Source organism: Anopheles ziemanni, chromosome 2, assembly GCF_943734765.1.
Source record: "Anopheles ziemanni chromosome 2, idAnoZiCoDA_A2_x.2, whole genome shotgun sequence".
In the NCBI taxonomy this organism is placed as follows: Eukaryota; Metazoa; Arthropoda; class Insecta; order Diptera; family Culicidae; genus Anopheles; species Anopheles ziemanni.
In genome coordinates, this window is record NC_080705.1 from 86,583,942 (window position 1) to 86,597,243 (window position 13,302).

Sequence of the window (13,302 nt, forward strand, 5' to 3'; positions counted from 1 at the left end):
AGTAACCGAAAATTTAAACATTTTGACAGACGTATGCTGGATTACCGATAGCAGCCAACCAGCATTAAAAATATTGTGTTTTTGAATTCTCCGTTATTTTACTAAACCAACAGCAGCTATACAATAAAAAATAAGATCATCTCCATTCTGTCTGTGCAGCTATAATGAGTGTTGTTTTTTATTCCAGCGAAAACAGTCTGTATTCGATATATCGTTAGCAAACGGAAAATAGAATCGTAAGTGGGTCACGTCAATCGGTTCAAAACGGTTACCGAGCATTTGTAGGTTGGACATTTGCTTTGTTGTTATATGCAGAGGTTTGTTTTGTTATTCACTAGGTAAAACGGCCCGGTTACACGACCCAGTTATAGGACCCAGTTACAGGACCCGGTTACACCGTTTGTTTATACGGCCCGTTTACAGGACCCAGTTACAGGGCCAGGCAACTCGGTCAATTTGCAGGGCCCGGTTACAGTGCCCGTTTACAGTGCCCGTTTACAGTGCCCGGTAACAGGACCCGTTTACAGGGCCAGTTTACAGGTCCCAGTTTCAGGACCCTTTTACAGGATTGGTTACAGTGCCCGTTTACAGGGCCCGGTTACACTGGCCTTTTACAGAACCCGGTAACAGGGCCCGGTTACAGTGCCCGGTTACAGTGCCCGTTTACAGGGCCTGTTTACATGGCCCGGTTACAGGACCCGTGTACATGGCCCGGTAACACGGCCCGTTTCCCAAGAGTAAATGCAATGTTCGAAAAAATTGTCCCCAAAGTCACGAAAATGTTTCATTTGCTTCCTATTACAAACTTTGAATGAAACTGTGTAGCAGATTTCCGCTTTGCTTTGTTTTATTTTCCAGCAAAGTAACCATCGATAATCAATGTAATCATCGATTACCAAAAACTCGTTCAACGTTCGTCAAGGCGCAAGGAAATTTCCCCTTCCATTCTGCATCCATAGTATCCTTAGCAACAGCATAGTGCATGGGGAAATTTCGGACGCGTCCGAACAGTGTATCTCGCTTTCGCACTCGCTTCGCTCGCTTACTTGCATATTGCTATCTAATGCCAACGTTACGTCTAAGCGCAATTTTAGAAGCGACTAGGTAAAACGGCCCGGTTACACGGCCCAGTTACAGGACCCAGTAACAGGACCCAGTTACAGGACCCGGTTACAGTGCCCGGTAACAGGGCCCGTTTACAGGGCCCGGTTACATTGCTCATTCATAGGACCCGTTTACAGGACCCGTTTACATGACCCGTTTACATGGAACGGTAACACGGTCCGTTTCCAAGACACGGTTGCAGGACCCTACATGGCCCGGTGACACGGCCCGGTTACACGGCCCAGTTACAGGACCCGTTTACAGAGAGCCCGGTAACAGGGTCCGGCAACACGATTAATTTACTGTACCCGTTTACATTGCCCGTTGACAGGTCCCGGCTACAGGACCCAATTACAGGATTTGATTACAGGGCCCGTTTACAGGACCCATTTACAGGGCCCGTTTACATGGACCCGGTAACACGGCTCGTTTACATGGCCCGGTTACAGGGCCCGGTAAAACGGCCCGGTTACAGGGTCGGTAGCACGGCCAATTTACAGGGCCCGGTTACAGAGCCCGGTTACAGTGCCCGTTTACACGGCCCGTTTACAGAGCCCGTTTACATGGCCCGCTGACACGGCCCGTTAACAGGACCCGCTTACGTGGCCCGGTAACACGGCCAATTTACTGGACCCGGTTACACGGCCCGGTAACATGGCCCGTTTACTGGGCCAAACCTTATGGTAGTTTTATTGTTGATTTTATTCTGCGTTGGTTATTTTCATCACGTGAAGCACAACCTATCCGAAGAGTAAACGCAATGTTCGATTCGAAATTGTCACCAAAATCACGAAAACGTTTCATTTCCTTTTGTATGCCCAGAGAAAACGGAAGCTATTTTACTACGATGGTGCAAACATTATTTCGCATACGGTATATGGTATTGGTGGTGCAAACATTTTTACGCATACGGTATTTGGTTTCCCTTAGCAACCGCCTAGCGGTTAAGGGGAAATTTCTACGCTGTAAAGGGGAACCTAACGCGTCAGCACAGTGCATCTCATTTTCGCCCTCCCATCGCTCGCTCACTTCTCGCTATTGCTATCTAATGCCATCGTTACGGCTAACTGTAATTTTAGAGTGGACTAGGTAAAACGGCCCGGTTACACGATCCAGTGTAAGGACCCGGTAACACGGCCCGTTTACATGGCCCGTTTACAGGTCCCAGTTACAGGGCCCGTTGACAGTTCCCGGTGACAGGGCCCGTTTACAGGGCCCGTTGACTGGACCCGGTTACAGGGCCCGGTAACACGGCCCGTTTACAGGGCCCGGTAAAACGGCCCGTTGACTGGTCCCGGTTACAGGGCCCGGTAACACGACCAATTTACAGGTCCCGGTTATAGAGCCCGTTTACAGGACCCGTTTACCACGGCCTGGTAACACGGCCCGTTGACAGGGCCCGGTAACACGGCCCGTTTACATGGCCCGGTTACAGGGCCCGGTAACACGGCCCGTTTACAGGGCCCGGTAACACGGCCCGTTGACTGGTCCCGGTTACAGGGCCCGGTAACACGACCAATTTACAGGTCCCGGTTATAGAGCCCGTTTACAGGGCCCGGTAACACGGCCCGTTTACATGGCCCGGTTACAGGACCCGGTTACAGGGCCCGTTGACTGATCCCGGTTACAGGGCCCGGTAACACGACCAATTTGCAGGTCCCGGTTACAGAGCCCGTTTACAGGACCCAATTACCACGGCCTGGTAACACGGCCCGTTTATAGGGCACGGTAACACGGCCCGTTTACAGGGACCGTTTAGAGGGCCCGGCAAACGGCGGTAACACGGCCCGTTTACATGGCCCGGTAATACGGCCAATTTACAGATCCCGGCTTCGAGGCCAAACCTTATGGATGTAGTATTATTGTTTATTCTACGTTGGTCATTTTCATCACGTGAAGCACAACCTTTCGGAAGAGTAAATGCAATGTTCGATTCGAAATTGTCCCCAAAATCATGAAAACGTGTCATTTCCTATTACAAACTTTGAATGAAACTGTGTAGATTTCCGCTTTGCTTTGTTTTATTTTCCAGCCAAGTAACCATCGATAATCAATGTAACCATCGATTACCAAAAAAAAATGTTTCCCCTCCATCCTGCATCCATAGTATCCTTAGCGACAGCACAGCGTTAAGGGGAAATTCCGACGCTTAGGGGAAATTCCTACGCTTAGGGGAAATTCCTACGCGGTAGGGGAAATTTCTACGCGTAGAAATTGTTTGCATCTCACTTTCACCCTCCCTTCGCTCGCTTTCCACGGTATTGCTATCTAATGCCAACGTCACGTCTAACTGTAATTTAAGAGGGCGATGCGCAGCATGTTGTGTCGGTAAACAATTAAGTGCACTCTTTCGGTTCGTGTGGATTGGTTGTTGGCAAAAGAAAGCTGCATATTAATCGAGTACCGTACCCTGCCAAATGGCAGCAACTCCACTTTCCAGTGTTGCACATCCAATGCTGACGGAATATGTTATTAAAAAACTTCATAAAAATCGCGTGTCTACAGTGTATAGTTTCGTCAAGATACAATCGGATCAACTTGTTAAAATTTCCAACCTCCCCACCGAAAGCATCCAGGACTTAAAAAACTTTTTAGTCCATCGTTTTGCCGGTTGCTTCATTGATGCAGCAGAAATCGTAGAGAATGCGGAAGGTCTCGTGAGTACAGGAATTCCGTCGCTGGACACATTGCTCCAAGGCGGCTTGATGCCAGGGCAGATATACGAGCTGTGCGGTACGTCGGGCAGTGGAAAAACGCATCTCTGCATGACACTGGCTGCTAATGTAGCATTTCGAGATGCATCCTCGGTGTACTTCATCGATACGAAATGCGATTTTTCCGCAACCAAGCTGCAGCACATTTTGGAAAGACGACACAGTGAACTTTCTGAGCGGGGTTTGGGTCACACCATGGCCCGGATAAAAGTGGAACGGATACTGTCCCCCCAGTTATTGGTGCAAACTATCGACGAGCTTGCGGCAGGGAAGCATTTAAAGAGCGAATCGAGGGTAAAACTACTCATTATCGATTCCCTACCCTCGCTGTGGTACCTGTTCCAAGATTCTAAAAGCTCCTGCCAACCGCTGGGACTGTTAACCAAACTCGTCTGCTCCTTGCGCAAGTTGGCCAACGAACACTCAATCGCGATAGTTGTTGTCAACCTGGCCGTACGAATGATTGACACAATGGATGTACCAAACGCCGGCAAACGTAGATCAAATGGTGGAGGTGGTTATCCAGCTTTGGGTCGCTACTGGGAAAGTGTTCCCGGAACGAGACTGCAACTGTCCACGACGGACGAGTCGGATACACGGATGATAAAAGTGTGGAAAAGTAACTACCTTCGATCAGGCGACAGAATCGAAGTTCGGATAAATGATGCCGGCGTTGGGTGAACAAACAGGTTGACTTTGGGGTTCAAAATGAAAGGTGTATATTTCTAATGAGCTTAAGAAAGTGAGTTTTGCACTGTAAATAAAAAGAAAACAAGGCTCTAACACATATCTTACAACAGGCAAACAATAAAATACAGCTGTTCCGCTTTTGTTACTATTTTCGGTGCCATGTTACCCGCGCCTACTACTTAAGCATCCCGTATTTTTCCTTATGGTACATCTTCAGAACCTTTTTCGGTGGTACCAGCTCCCGACTCAATCCCGGTCGCTTTTTCTTGTTCGGTGGTACCGTTTTTGGTACGGTAATTGGAACGTCTTCTAAACACGGTAGGTCCTGCTCGTTTTCACTAGTACCGGTGGCAAGTTCTTTGCGAAGAATTAAATCCGAGTCATGCGCAAAGTTGCATTTACTACCGAACCGACATCGACCCTTCTTGTAGCTCCAGCACACCTTCCGCTTTTGTTCGGCCGCATTTGCCTCCGGATCGACCATCTTCACATGCTTCTCCAAGCTGGCAAGTTTGGCTTCTTCGGCTTCACGAAACGGATTGCTAAAAACGCTTCCTGGCAAGACACGACTCGGACCGGACTGGAGCATAGCGCTGGCACTCGGTAGGGGCATGGATTGATTAACTTTTCTAAAAGCAAATTAAATTTCCTCGTTATTATGTTTCGCTCCAGTACGATTTGATCGCTTACGTATCATGGGGAGAAGTTGATGGACTGTCGGGTTTTGTTTCTAGTTTTTCGCTGGAATCGTCCGATGTGTCGGAAGAGGAAGATTCCTCACTGTCACCGTAGTCTGCTACCAACGAAAACATTGTGCTGCCGGTATCATCTATACTTCCTTTAACATTCGCGTTAATTGGACGCTATGATTTTAATGGTTTATGGATGGTATGCTACGCATTAAACGTAGCGTGAAGACGTAATTGTTCCGCTTTCTTTATAAACAAATTGAGACGCACAAGAATGTTTTGTTTTTGTGGAGACTAGACTGACGTATTGACGTTACTAGCGTTATGGAGTAGATTATAATCTTATCGTTTTCGCATTATATTTTAATTTTGCATATGAAAATGAAGCTAAATTGAAAATCGTAGTTAAATTTCATCATTAAATTATTCATCTACCATACTCTAACTTTTATAAAAACTCATCTATAACTTTTAACAACTGTACCGAATTCCCAATTTCATTCCGGTTTGACATTTGCCATAAAACATAAACATCGTTCATGCGAAGATTAATAACAACTCGCGCGATTAAGATGATGAAAATAATTGGTAAGGAAGTTTAATTTTTGAGAAGAACATTTACCACAAAACAGCGAATTCCTCCTTCTAGATATTGGTGCAAACTTAACTGATCCTATGTACCAAGGCATTTACAATGGTACCGCGAAACATGAGCCCGATCTATCGCATGTGCTGAAACGTGGCTGGGCCGGCGGATTGGACAAAATCATCGTCACGGTTGGCACACTTTCTGATTGTGAACCAACGTTCGAAATCGTTAAGAATGATGGTAAATACGAAAAACTTGATATATTTTTGATCTCGTTCGAAAACATGTAGTAAATTATATATTTTCTCCCAAGACAGGCTATTCGCCACGGTTGGATGCCACCCGACCCGGTGTGGAGAATTCGTCGCGGATCCGGAAGTATATTTTGCTTCACTCTGCCAGCAAATAGAGCAGCATCGTGAAAAAGTAGTGGCAATTGGAGAATGTGGTTTAGATTACGATCGTTTGCACTTCTGTGAAAAGGAGATCCAGCAGAAGTACTTCGAAAAGCAGCTGGAGTTGGCTGAGAAGTTTAATTTGCCTTTGTTCCTACACTGCCGAAATGCTCATGATGATTTTGCAGAGATACTGCTACGTAATCTGGACAAAATTCCCAAACGTGGTGTGGTGCACACGTTCGATGGAACCCTCGAAGCGGCCGAAGCATTGATTTCCGCAGGATTTTACATCGGTATCAATGGCTGTTCACTCAAAACGGAGGAAAATCTGACTGTGGTAGCGAAAATACCTGACCAGTGGATCATGGTTGAAACGGACAGTCCATGGTGTGAAATACGGCCGTCGCATGCAGGGTCGAAACACGTGAAAACTAAATATCCTGCCGTGAAGAAGAAAGAAAAGTGGGAACCAGAATCGCTCATTGCCGGTCGTTGCGAACCGGTCATGATAAGGTAGGGCGATCGAAAAAGTCATAAAAAATTGCTTATTTCATCGAGTATATGATATTTCTCTTTATTTCTAGCCATGTTCTGGAAGTGCTATCGGGCATCAAGGGAAAACCAATTGTAGAGCTTGCTGATCAGTACTATACCAACACTATGAAAATGTTTTTTCCTAAACAAATTGAATAAACTAAATTTGCATTTAGGGGCACATTGAACGAATGCAACGATAGCAACTCAAATCTTATTAAAAAGAATCCATAATTCGTACCACATTCAAAATATGAGGCAGCACATACTCCACGAACTATGGTTTTGCGGTGATCATACGTCGAGATATAGTTACTTCCATTTCTTAAACTCACATCCATCCGGTGGTTTAACCTCGACCTGCTTAGCGCCGACTTCCGCCCAATTGGTGCTAAGTACGGTTCCACCCGACTCGTAATACGATTTCATCATTGCCTTTTTCGTGTCTTCGTTCGCATCGGCGTAGATTTTCTTGAACAAATCATTAACATCGTCCTTCTCCTAAAATTAGAACACGACAAAAACGCGGATGCGGATGTTTTACAGCTCAACAGAAACACCGTCACACAAGTGTACTTACATCGTCGTCCTTTTCAAGTTCCTTGGAGATTTTATCCCAATCATGCTTTTTTCTCGCCGCACTGGACGCGGCGGACTCCTCTTCAGCCGTCGCCTTGCGCTCCAGGGCTTCCCATCGCTGCCCAATGAGTTTGGCCAGCTTAATTTCCACTTTGCTCGGTGTCGCTTTGTGCGTACTCTGCTCGACGCTGATCGGGTTCCATAGATTCAGTTCGATCGGCTCGATGTCGTCTGCCTGTAGCCTGAGGCTATTTTGTTCCAGCTTAACAGAGTAATTTTTATCAGCCGCATTCTTCAACAAAACCGTGACCGTAACGGCGGTCTCTGTTTGGTACCAGTCGTATTTAACTTTTGCCATGCCTCGGTGCAGCCTCCAACGCAGAGGGAATGCTGTTTTACTAAGGGTTTACGATTTTTCACTACCAACGCGTAGTAATGGATAGTGTTTTGAAAACTTTGCACAGTCTAGTTCAAACAGCTGCTACTTCGATGCAGACTGAAAAGGAAATGTTTGTTTTTTCTAGAAACTTTCTACTGCTGCCCTCGATGACAGCTGTTCTTTGTAGCGCAGAAAGACATAAAAACGATAATAGAACTGTCAACAAGAAATGTTGATTCATACCGCCAGAACCTTCGGAAAATCCCAGATGTTTGGATAAATTACAGAAGTTCCGTTTGTATGTTCCAAAACTTTATTACTGTATTAGGATATTAAGTTGCATGACTTAGCTCAAAATCATTGTCGAATCTGTTTTTAGTCCTCATTTTCATCTACGGCCCGTGTTGGCAACGGCTGCGTTGAGTTGTAGTGTTCCCCAAGTCGATACATATGCCTGTGATATGTGAGAATCAGTTTTCGATCCTTGCTTTCTTCCTCTCCGTGCACCGTTGATGGCCCAACTGCTTGTATGATTTCAATGGGACATTTCAAGCTACTGGACAGAGCTTTGATTTCCAGCTCGCCTCCCCACGACTTGGTGGACCGTACTTGATGGCAGTATTTGTCAAACTCCTCGGGGCTAAGCATGTCACCGGTATCGGGGTGGCTCATGTAACAGATCATAGTATCTCTGTTGGCTTCTATGTAATCGGCCGCCATGGTTCGTAGTTCCGGTGTAGCGTACGAGCCGATTCCCTGAAGCGTAAGTTGATGCCCAACGGCGTTGTACAGACAATCGCCATCAGCCGCTACAACATGCGACTTTAGGGCTCGTTTGCTGAGGATTTCATTGATACGATTGTTTTCGATTACTCGAGGAGAACTTTTGGAAAGCACTTCCTCTTCCTGCTTTATCTGTGCTTCACGTTCCCGATCATCTTGCGCCTTCTTTTCTCTCCTGCGCTGAGCCTTCGAGGCACGAGGTTCACCCTTCTCCGACGTATTGCATTCTCCATTCTCCGCAGGGTGGTCTTCTTCGGAGCTCTTAGGTTCTTCTACAGATTCCGAAATATTGAGACGATTCATCTCTTCCGCATGACGCTGTTCAATTTCCGCTTCGAGGCTAGCAATTTCATCTTGAAGTTCCTTCTTTTTCTTTTTATCTACTTTCATTTTCTTCATCGATTGTATTTTGGATTGCAGCTCTTTCTTTTCTTTCCGATGCCGGGCCATCATCTCCTCCCGGTCGGTTTCTGGCAGAGTATCGCTCATTTTCCTGAGAAATAAGGAAGGATTAAGTAGATGCCCTTCGTACGATTGATTCTATTCGCTGTGGTATCCGCAATGCCTAATGCCACAGTTTGGCGGTTTACAAGAACACTTTTAAGGTAAAGGCCTTAAGCTTCATAGAATGCCCGTCCCGCTCACATTTAGATTAGTGAAAAGCACATATTTCACATTAAAATATCAAATAAAAAGATCTCTTGGATGGTGTCAATACAATTCAACACAATTGATAAACCGACATGAAAGTGGCATGACAGTTGTTGCAGCGCTTTTGACATACAAACGATAAAATGCACTGCAATGGAACAGGTGCAAGGCGAGGGGGAAAACAGACGCAAAATAATTGGTGTAGTTGTTATTAAACGAACCTATTTAAGTAAGAATTTAGTTTTGGGAACAAACATCATCTACTTTGTTGCTGGGAATGTATTTTTAAATTTGTTGACTGTAGATTTTATTTTTTAAATAAATATCGTTTTTCTGTCAAGTTCAGCCTCCTTTGTTTACGAATGAAGTGTGAATCGAGTGAAAACGGTTGTCACTAGATTTTCCTCTGCTGCTCAAAAGGAAAGCGAACGTGTCGCGAGACGAAACAAGAAAAGAGTGATTTCAGAGTTGCTTATTGAAGAGGAACACCCATTTAGGACTGCATTGTTTGTAAAATCCACCTGACAACAGTATTGCCAACAGAATTTTTGTTTTTTTAACATGCCAACGTGCGTTAAATGTCCGTGCTACGAAGAGCGCAAAACAATGGTGTAGAATTTTCCATGTAAAAGCTCCGTGCGATATGAGTGAAAGGCACCGTGCATTGGATAGCAAGTCCAACGCCAATAGAAGAAACAATAGCAAGGATTGGAGCAGTTATAACAACAAGCGGAAAAAGATCACGCTTCTCCGAACGGTTCGTGTATTACGTTGGCATGGTATCAAAATTATGTGTCTGCCGTGTTTGTGACTGTGCTTGAATGTAACTAACGGTTCGGCGGATGCTGAAGTACCGAAATAGTGTTCACTTCTGCTTCGTTTGACAAAGCTGGCGAAGAGCGTAGTAGAGAGGTACAGAGGCGGGGACCCCGAAGAAAACGTAACCGAATTAACCGTATAACTGTAACCCCACCAGCACCGAACTACTAGCGAGCACCGGCGGAGAAACTCTCCTCGAAATTAAAGAAACACTGCCCAACAACGTTCGCCAGCATGAAAGCGATCGAAGCGAAAATTGTCGTGCTCGGTTCGCAAGGTGAGCATTTTTTGGAGTGTGGAGTTAGAGTTCCAGTTACCACGGTTTTTCAAGGTCTCCGTCGTACGCTTTGCCACACGCCAGCATAGCTGATGACCTTCACCTTGAGTCCCCCGGATCCGATTGGCAAGCTTTCCACGATCACCAGAAGTTTGGCCATCCGGAATTAGAAGCGACTAGAAGCCACTTACGACATCTTTGCTGAATCAACTTTCTTAGCTGCCGATGGTAGCAACATTAGCAAAAATTCCCCTTACGATAGCAACTGCGCTTTCTTATCGTGTAAGGGAGTTTTGTATTATTTTTTTCTTTTTCCTTTGCTGCTTTCCTTGCCAAGCAACGAGAGCCTTTCTCTCTACCCCTGTTACTCTCCACATTGGATCGTGTGTCCCCCCCGCGCGAATTATTTGTACGCGCATGGATTAGGTTTCGGATACTCTGAGCCAGTGCTCTGCACTGGTTGCTGTGTTTATCAGTGCAGAAAGTATCGACGTACAGGTTTCAGTCTCTGCATGATTGCGATTGCTGAAGCTCATGCTTCGATGGTGTTTTTATCTTGTTTTTTTTTATTTAATTCTACACTCCTAAATCGGAATCCCTCGGATTGCTGCTGTTTCCTAAAGTTCTTTTTTATCGTAGCCAAAGCCAACAGCTTACATATGCAAGCTAAGGAAAAGGCTCGTAACAACTAAATTTTATCAAATCTTACATTACTATAACATCGGAGGTGGCTGTGCAAGCATGTGAATGCACAAGTCGCTGGCCGGCAAAATATGTCATTTTTAAATCAGCAGACCGTAATTTAAACCTTTTGCCCTGCAACCTTATCATTTAAAGGATCTCTCCTTATCTCCTGTGGGTCGGTTTCACGGGACGGTATATTATTGCAATATAACAATAAGGCATGTCTCTAACGATGCATTTGGTTTTATGTTGTTTCTTAAATGTTAATTTATATGCTGTTATCTACATTGTTTCTACCATAATATGGTTTTCTCTTAAAAGGTGTTGGCAAAACGAGCCTTGTCGTGCGGTATGTTTCCAATGTATACACCAAAGAAATATCGCCCACGATTGGGGCCTCCTTCTTCACCTGTAAGGTCAATTTGGAAGACTTTAAAGTGAAAATGCAAGTATGTTGACTTTGAATTTACTTTTGATCTAACAATTCCTGAACTTAACTTATTTACATTTCCATCCTCAGGTCTGGGATACGGCCGGTCAGGAACGGTTCAAGGCAATGGCACCGCTGTACTACCGGAATGCAAACGCTGCCCTGCTCGTTTTCGATCTGACGCAATACAATTCCTTTAACGAAATCAAGGGCTGGGTACAAGAACTGCAGCGCAATGTGCAGGAACCTATGGTACTATCGCTTGTCGGCAACAAGCTTGACCTGGAAGAGAAACGAGCGGTCTCCCGGGAAGAAGCTATGCTGTACGCAAACTCGATCGGGGGCAACTATTTTGAGACATCAGCATTACACGATCAGGTTAGTTGTACCATCGGCAATAAGCGGTTTATTTGTATGATTTGATTTACATTTTCTTTTTATGTTTCTTGCAGGGTATAGAGCAAGTGTTTATATCAATAGCGGTAGGATTAATAAAACTCTCTGGAGAAGACGTATGCTCGTCCCTGAAACGATACGAATCAAATGACTCCCTCGTTCTTTCCGGATATTCGACTCGTAAGTTATGCGTGGCAAAGTGCGTTTATAATTTTTAAATATTCCACCATTCACCCCTCCTATTATACAGGTGTAAACGGGGTCGTGCAGATGGGCATTCCAGTGGAAAATGACAGCATACTAAGTGACGGCATGGGCCGCCTCGAAACGCCTTCATGGAGCAGGGACCACATAGCACACGGGGACGAGCAACGTGTCGGTTGGTGTTGCTACTGAAGGTGTTTCCTACATCCCCGTTTTACCGTTGGGGTTTCGAATGTCGGGGCCACTTCCTGCCCGTGTGTGTGAGGGCTGGCAAACCGACGATATCAACGTGCGACTCGCTCAGATTTACGAAAAGATCGGCTCAAATTGGAGAGATTTGTGATAGCTTTTTATATTTACATATTACACGAGAGGGACGTTAAAGTAGCAGGACGCTTCGAATACAGTTGCTAGAAACCGATAATTTGTTTCATTGGCTTACGTAATAGGAAGGCAGATAGAGGGTGCGAGAGTTCTAGAACGTCGCACAGAATAGGGATTTTTGTACGATATATCTTCATACCAAATTGAACGTTGTTTCGTCAATGAAGTGAATAGTGGCATCCATTTAGACAGTGCGGTTTTTGGATGGTTGATTTCACATTAGGTAAAAATAAAATGGACGCGAAAACAAGTACCGATAACTATACAACTGCTGCTGATAACTCAATTTCTATCAAAAGCAGTATTAAAACGATCTCTTCCAAGAGTTGGCATTTGAACAGCATACGATGGTGATGTCTGTTGTGCTGTTTCCGCAATTTGGCGAATGCGATTTGGATTCGAATTGATGGTGACTCAATAGCCACCACGTTGTCCACCGATAACCGGGTAGGGAATTGCATCCTCATTCTACAAGAAGTCATCCGTCGGTCTTAGAAACGATTGAAGCGACCATGTGAACATAAGCATCTTATGTATTTATTTAGGCAAAAGTCAATTATTTTCGATCAACCTCTCCCATTGTTGACCATGTACTGTTTGCATTTTCACATATATTGTCATTTATTTTTCGCTCGTTGTCACAATCTTTATTTTTTTAAATAAACTATTTACGAAGAGCTTTATTATACCATGATGTGCGGATTATTATGTGCTGTGAAAGAAAAATCACTACGGGCCGATTGTTTAAAATGATTTATCAACTAAAGATTGGCTGTGGGATAAGCTCTAAAATAAGGCGTAATAGAACATTTCCAACTTACCGCAAAGGAGTTTGATGTTTGTTACAACTGTGTCAGCTGTTTCGGTTGCATCAGTGTTAGTATCGACGCTTTCAACCTGTTGCCATGGCGACCAAAGCATGATGACAACACACATCATTCGTTTGGCGGTCAACGCTTGGACGAACGTGGGAATAGAGAATGTAAACAGTGCAGCTT

At 44.9% G+C, this 13,302-nt stretch overlaps 6 protein-coding genes across 6 annotated transcripts; 3 read left to right on the top strand and 3 right to left on the bottom strand.

Moving 5' to 3' along the window:
- The first annotated feature begins 3,439 nt into the window (after positions 1–3,439).
- On the top strand, positions 3,440–4,791 carry LOC131288095 (DNA repair protein RAD51 homolog 4). Its single transcript, XM_058317200.1, has one exon. It carries the CDS (start codon positions 3,522–3,524, stop codon positions 4,497–4,499), a length of 978 nt encoding a protein of 325 aa, XP_058173183.1. The 5' UTR covers positions 3,440–3,521; the 3' UTR covers positions 4,500–4,791.
- On the bottom strand, positions 4,514–5,411 carry LOC131288100 (zinc finger CCCH domain-containing protein 6). The gene is made up of 2 exons (XM_058317214.1): positions 5,199–5,411; positions 4,514–5,137 (listed from the first exon to the last, which is right to left on the bottom strand). Exons 1-2 carry the CDS (start codon positions 5,318–5,320, stop codon positions 4,684–4,686), a joined length of 576 nt encoding a protein of 191 aa, XP_058173197.1. The 5' UTR covers positions 5,321–5,411; the 3' UTR covers positions 4,514–4,683.
- Positions 5,412–5,728: 317 nt separating this feature from the next.
- LOC131294999 (deoxyribonuclease TATDN1) lies at positions 5,729–6,906 on the top strand. The gene is made up of 4 exons (XM_058323062.1): positions 5,729–5,785; positions 5,847–6,026; positions 6,100–6,697; positions 6,769–6,906. Exons 1-4 carry the CDS (start codon positions 5,737–5,739, stop codon positions 6,875–6,877), a joined length of 936 nt encoding a protein of 311 aa, XP_058179045.1. The 5' UTR covers positions 5,729–5,736; the 3' UTR covers positions 6,878–6,906.
- Positions 6,907–6,959: 53 nt separating this feature from the next.
- On the bottom strand, positions 6,960–7,811 carry LOC131295010 (protein SGT1 homolog). Its single transcript, XM_058310175.1, has 2 exons — positions 7,299–7,811; positions 6,960–7,219 (listed from the first exon to the last, which is right to left on the bottom strand). Exons 1-2 carry the CDS (start codon positions 7,653–7,655, stop codon positions 7,031–7,033), a joined length of 546 nt encoding a protein of 181 aa, XP_058166158.1. The 5' UTR covers positions 7,656–7,811; the 3' UTR covers positions 6,960–7,030.
- Positions 7,812–8,006: 195 nt separating this feature from the next.
- On the bottom strand, positions 8,007–9,186 carry LOC131289803 (deubiquitinase OTUD6B). Its single transcript, XM_058319123.1, has one exon. It carries the CDS (start codon positions 8,946–8,948, stop codon positions 8,052–8,054), a length of 897 nt encoding a protein of 298 aa, XP_058175106.1. The 5' UTR covers positions 8,949–9,186; the 3' UTR covers positions 8,007–8,051.
- Positions 9,187–9,531: 345 nt separating this feature from the next.
- On the top strand, positions 9,532–12,983 carry LOC131286700 (uncharacterized). Its single transcript, XM_058315692.1, has 6 exons — positions 9,532–10,022; positions 10,087–10,206; positions 11,212–11,339; positions 11,411–11,698; positions 11,773–11,896; positions 11,967–12,983. The coding sequence occupies exons 2-6, from the start codon at positions 10,164–10,166 to the stop codon at positions 12,110–12,112; spliced, it is 729 nt and encodes a 242-aa protein (XP_058171675.1). The 5' UTR covers positions 9,532–10,022; positions 10,087–10,163; the 3' UTR covers positions 12,113–12,983.
- Positions 12,984–13,302: the final 319 nt, after the last annotated feature.

Coding starts and splice junctions, on each gene's coding strand:
- LOC131288095 (XM_058317200.1), top strand. CDS start 3,522: ATGGCAGCAACTCCACTTTCCAGTGTTGCACATCCAATGCTGACGGAA.
- LOC131288100 (XM_058317214.1), bottom strand. CDS start 5,320: ATGTTTTCGTTGGTAGCAGACTACGGTGACAGTGAGGAATCTTCCTCT. Junction 5,138..5,198: donor TCAACTTCTCCCCATGATAC/GTAAGCGATCAA, acceptor ATTTGCTTTTAG/AAAAGTTAATCAATCCATGC.
- LOC131294999 (XM_058323062.1), top strand. CDS start 5,737: ATGCGAAGATTAATAACAACTCGCGCGATTAAGATGATGAAAATAATT. Junction 5,786..5,846: donor TAAGATGATGAAAATAATTG/GTAAGGAAGTTT, acceptor TCCTCCTTCTAG/ATATTGGTGCAAACTTAACT. Junction 6,027..6,099: donor CGAAATCGTTAAGAATGATG/GTAAATACGAAA, acceptor TTTTCTCCCAAG/ACAGGCTATTCGCCACGGTT.
- LOC131295010 (XM_058310175.1), bottom strand. CDS start 7,655: ATGGCAAAAGTTAAATACGACTGGTACCAAACAGAGACCGCCGTTACG. Junction 7,220..7,298: donor AACTTGAAAAGGACGACGAT/GTAAGTACACTT, acceptor TTCTAATTTTAG/GAGAAGGACGATGTTAATGA.
- LOC131289803 (XM_058319123.1), bottom strand. CDS start 8,948: ATGAGCGATACTCTGCCAGAAACCGACCGGGAGGAGATGATGGCCCGG.
- LOC131286700 (XM_058315692.1), top strand. CDS start 10,164: ATGAAAGCGATCGAAGCGAAAATTGTCGTGCTCGGTTCGCAAG. Junction 11,340..11,410: donor ACTTTAAAGTGAAAATGCAA/GTATGTTGACTT, acceptor TTCCATCCTCAG/GTCTGGGATACGGCCGGTCA. Junction 11,897..11,966: donor TCTTTCCGGATATTCGACTC/GTAAGTTATGCG, acceptor CCTATTATACAG/GTGTAAACGGGGTCGTGCAG.